The 3,916-nt window shown below is 43.2% G+C and overlaps 1 protein-coding gene across 5 annotated transcripts in view; it reads left to right on the plus strand.

The window, feature by feature from the left end:
* Positions 1-2,724, plus strand: part of LOC109952326 (olfactory receptor 6N1-like) — a 10,928-nt gene extending 8,204 nt beyond the window's left edge. For all 5 annotated transcript variants that reach the window (XM_020587351.1, XM_020587352.1, XM_020587353.1 and 2 more), the window contains 2 exons: positions 442-1,104; positions 1,925-2,724. In XM_020587351.1, the coding sequence (XP_020443007.1) occupies positions 442-1,104; positions 1,925-2,068 (807 nt within the window). In that variant the 3' untranslated portion in view covers positions 2,069-2,724. The remainder of the gene's footprint in view (positions 1-441; positions 1,105-1,924) is intronic.
* The last annotated feature ends 1,192 nt before the right edge of the window (positions 2,725-3,916 follow it).

Here is a 3,916-nt window from a genome sequence, read left to right on the forward strand (position 1 = left end):
ATTTTTGCAATATTGCGCAGGTGAAAGAAGGCAGTTCTAGAGACTTGGTTTATGTGTGATTTAAAGGACATATCCTGATCAAAAATCACTCCAAGGTTCTTCATAGTTGTACTTAGAAGTAAAGGGGAGATTGGATATTGTTCTATAATTAGATAGAACACCTGGGTCAAGAGTAAGCTTTTTGAGTAGAGGTTTAATTACAGCAACCTTAAAAGCCTGTGGAACATAGCCTGTTAATAGAGAGAGGTTAATCAGATCTAATCTTGATGTGTTGATTAGTGGTAAAATGTCTTTGAGCAACCTGATCGGGATTGGGTCTAGAAGACATGTTGATGATTTAGATAAGCAATTGGTGAAGTCAACTCAAAGATCTGTATTGTCTCAGTCTGAGTGAGATTAAATTATTAGTTTGATAATCATTCCCATTGTTTTTCTCATCAGACACTGACTGATCCAAAGCTCCACTCTCCCATGTATTTCTTCCTCTGCCAACTCTCCTTTGTGGACATAGTCTACACCACCTCCACCATCCCCAAAATGCTGGCTGGCTTCCTGTCAGAAGTGTCAGTCATCTCAGTCCCAGGCTACTTCCTCCAGATGCATTTCTTCAATCAGCTAAGTGGTACTGGTCATTCCATCCTGACTGTCATGGCGTATGACCGTTATGTGGCCATCTGCCACCCTCTGCACTACACCTCCATCATGACCCGACGTGTCCAGATGCTCCTTATAGCAGGAGCCTGGGGCTTCAGCACCTTCTGCCCACTCCCGGTGACCACCATTGCCTTACTCCGACCATACTGCGGTCCAAATGTGGTCAAACATGGCTGGTGTGACTTCTCATCTGTAAGGCGGCTGGTCTGTGCTGACACCTCAGTGGATAACATTGTGTCTCTTTTCTTTGCCACATTGTCTCTACTGATCCCAGGAGTCCTCATCCTGACTTCCTATATCTTCATTGGCATTTCCATATCAAAGATGGGTGCTGGTCAGAGGTTGAAGGCCTTCAGGACATGTGCTGCTCACCTGACTGTGGTGTCCATCTCGTTCACCTCCGCTGCCTTTGTATACATTTCGTACAGAGTGACAAACTTTTCACCAGAGGTACGAGACTCAAATGACCTGACTTGAGATTTACCTTTGCTCTTGTTTTAGCTTGTCTCACAAATGTCCACCAAAAGTAACATTTACATTCCTTACATTCAGCCCTAGTGCTGCTTTGATATTGTATTGTTTAAATTATAATTGCAAGCATCCAAAATTCCAAGTAGGAGATTTTGGGAATTTCTCCCGATGTCTTCCACTTTCTGAAACAAACTATGAACATGTCAAACTACTACTGGCAGAATGTCTGCAAATGTACCATCACTGGAAGTTGCATCAAAATAAAATCTAAAATGAATACTACTACAGCTGATACAGCTCTTTTGGTAGGAGCTATACTTCATTTATTTGTATCTGGTTTCTCTTGGTAACAAACTGCTACAGCACAACAAATGTGGCTAATTTTGGCTGATTGTCTGGTGTAACTACAGAGTAGCAGTAGGCGTAACCACCCTGAAATAATGTTTGATCACTCCCAAGTCAGAATATCCACCCATCCATTACCTTTTTATCCAGAGTTGGGTCATGGGGCAGACATCCCTCTCCCTAGCAGCATCTTCCAGCTCCTCACGGGGGTTCCCAAAGTGTTCCCAAGCTACATGGGACATAAAAGTCTTCCAGCAAACTCCGGGTCTACACTACACTGTAGCGGTGGCCAAAAGGCTTTGGTCACTCCCTGAAAGAACACACAGTAGATTTCCTGGTAGCAATCTGAAACATTCAGAAAGTGCTGCACCTTGTCATCCTCCACGGGGAAAAAAAGGACAGGTATGCTAAGCCTACCTTGTTTGTCTAGTAAGGTGTTCTTTTTGTCTTTTAGGTTCGTATCATTGTAGCTGTGCTGTACGCTGCCCTGACTCCTTTCCTGAACCCAGTGATCTATAGTCTGAGGAACAAGGAGCTGCAAGAGTCCATCAGAAGGACACTGGTCAGGTTCAGGCCTGCTACTGTTTTAGCATCCTGACTGGGAAACCTGCCCTTCTACTAACTGGACACAAGAGAAAAGGCACCTGAGTAATCAGGCAGCTTAAATTCCATCTGAGACTAAAACATGATGTTTATTTCAATCATACTGAAAACCTCCTACTTATTATGTATGTTTAAGATAAATGTTAAACATATTTAAGATTTAAAAGTACACTTTTTTGTTCTATACCATAAGAAAACATACCAACACATTCTGCACAACACAGCACAGGATATTAAAGTTGTGTCCAATATCTGTTTTACCCAGTTTGATTTCAACATACCCCAGATTTTCTCAAGTATATTGTTTCTATTGTACCAATTCTGTAAGGCTTTATATAACTCACTAGTAAAACATTTTGCTGTATCTAAGCTGAGCAGTATCCTCAGTAATCACATCCATCCATCCATTCTCTATACTCCTTATCCTAACAAGCATTGTCGGGGGGCTGGAACCAATTTCTCACTACTCCCCTATCTTGTAATTGTTTCCAAATCAACTTGTAGTGATAAAGAACAGATCCATGGAGGCATTGGGCCACAGTTAAATTTTGATGCCTGCAGTTTGGTCTTTTGCCACGACGGGGGCGACTGTGGTCAGTGGGTAGAGCAGTCGTTTGCCCCCCGGAGGGTTGGTGGTTTGAATCACGGTGCCTCCAGTCCACATGTGGAAGTGTCCTTGGGCAAGACACTGAACCCCCAAGTTGCCCCCGATGGTTAGAGGTGTGAATTGGCGCCACAGATGGCTGCCTTGGTTCTGTACCGGAGACAAATTCCTTGTGTGTGTAACGTATTTGGCCAAATAAAGGTGATTATCCTGACTATTCTAGGTCCTCTTACATTGTTTGACCTTTTTCTAGAGAAAATATTTAGTTAGTACATTAGAGAGAGGCTGGAGAGGAAAAGGCCATTAGATGTGCAAAGCCGTTCTCTTGGGCTCAGCAGGCACAGTGAATGAGATAGGAAGGTGTGGAAAGGAAGAAACTTAGTTGGAGGGAAGTGTGAGATAGGGAGGCAGGTAGGATTAAAGGGCTTTCAGATAGGATGTGGGATGCACTGCGCTCACTGTGGGGCTTGGGCGCAGCACAGGGGAGGAGGACACACATACTTGAATCATGCTAGTTGCTAGGCAACCAAAGGTTTTCCAGGAGGTGGTTAGCCAATATTAACTCGTTTTTTTGAGCAGTGGACTTAGTTGCACGATGTATCTCTCTACATGTCAGCGAAAAGCTCAGGCTTTTGCTGTACTGATGACGAGGAGGAGATGAGCTGCAGCAAAGAAGAAGAGGGTGTGGGTCTGCCAAAATCAGCTTCTCCTCCATTTAGTATGTGGCCTGTCAGTTTGTCTGCAATTAGACATGCCAAGGTCACGTCACAGAGTGCTACGTTCCTGCGCCATGTTGTGAGGACCTAAAGCATTCCCTAGCCACTTACTCTAAGCTACACCAAATTCTAACCTTAAACACTAAGACAAGTCTCAAACAACCTTTTTAAATTATTAAGACCAGCTAAAAAGTCTTCACAATGATGGTATGGGACTAATATTTGTCCACGTGACCACAGAACAACATGTACACGCACAACTTAAGCAATTCAGACACTTGAAGCAGACAGTTGTTACCCTGGCAAAGACAATTACATGTCTCAAAATCTCTGCAAGGTCCTTTCCACTTAACCATCATTACCTTCTAAGATTGGTCCCAGTGAAAGCATCAAACTCTTAAGAAAAGTCTTTTACTAAACAGCTCAGCATATTAGAGGACTTTTTTTGGAGGGTGTACTGTTGTAATGTGATGTGGCTTTGAGTCCAACACCCAAAGAGAAAACTCAGAGGCTCTAAACAAAT

This window comes from Monopterus albus, unplaced genomic scaffold (genome assembly GCF_001952655.1).
Source record: "Monopterus albus unplaced genomic scaffold, M_albus_1.0 scaffold454.1, whole genome shotgun sequence".
Classification (NCBI taxonomy): domain Eukaryota; kingdom Metazoa; phylum Chordata; class Actinopteri; order Synbranchiformes; family Synbranchidae; genus Monopterus; species Monopterus albus.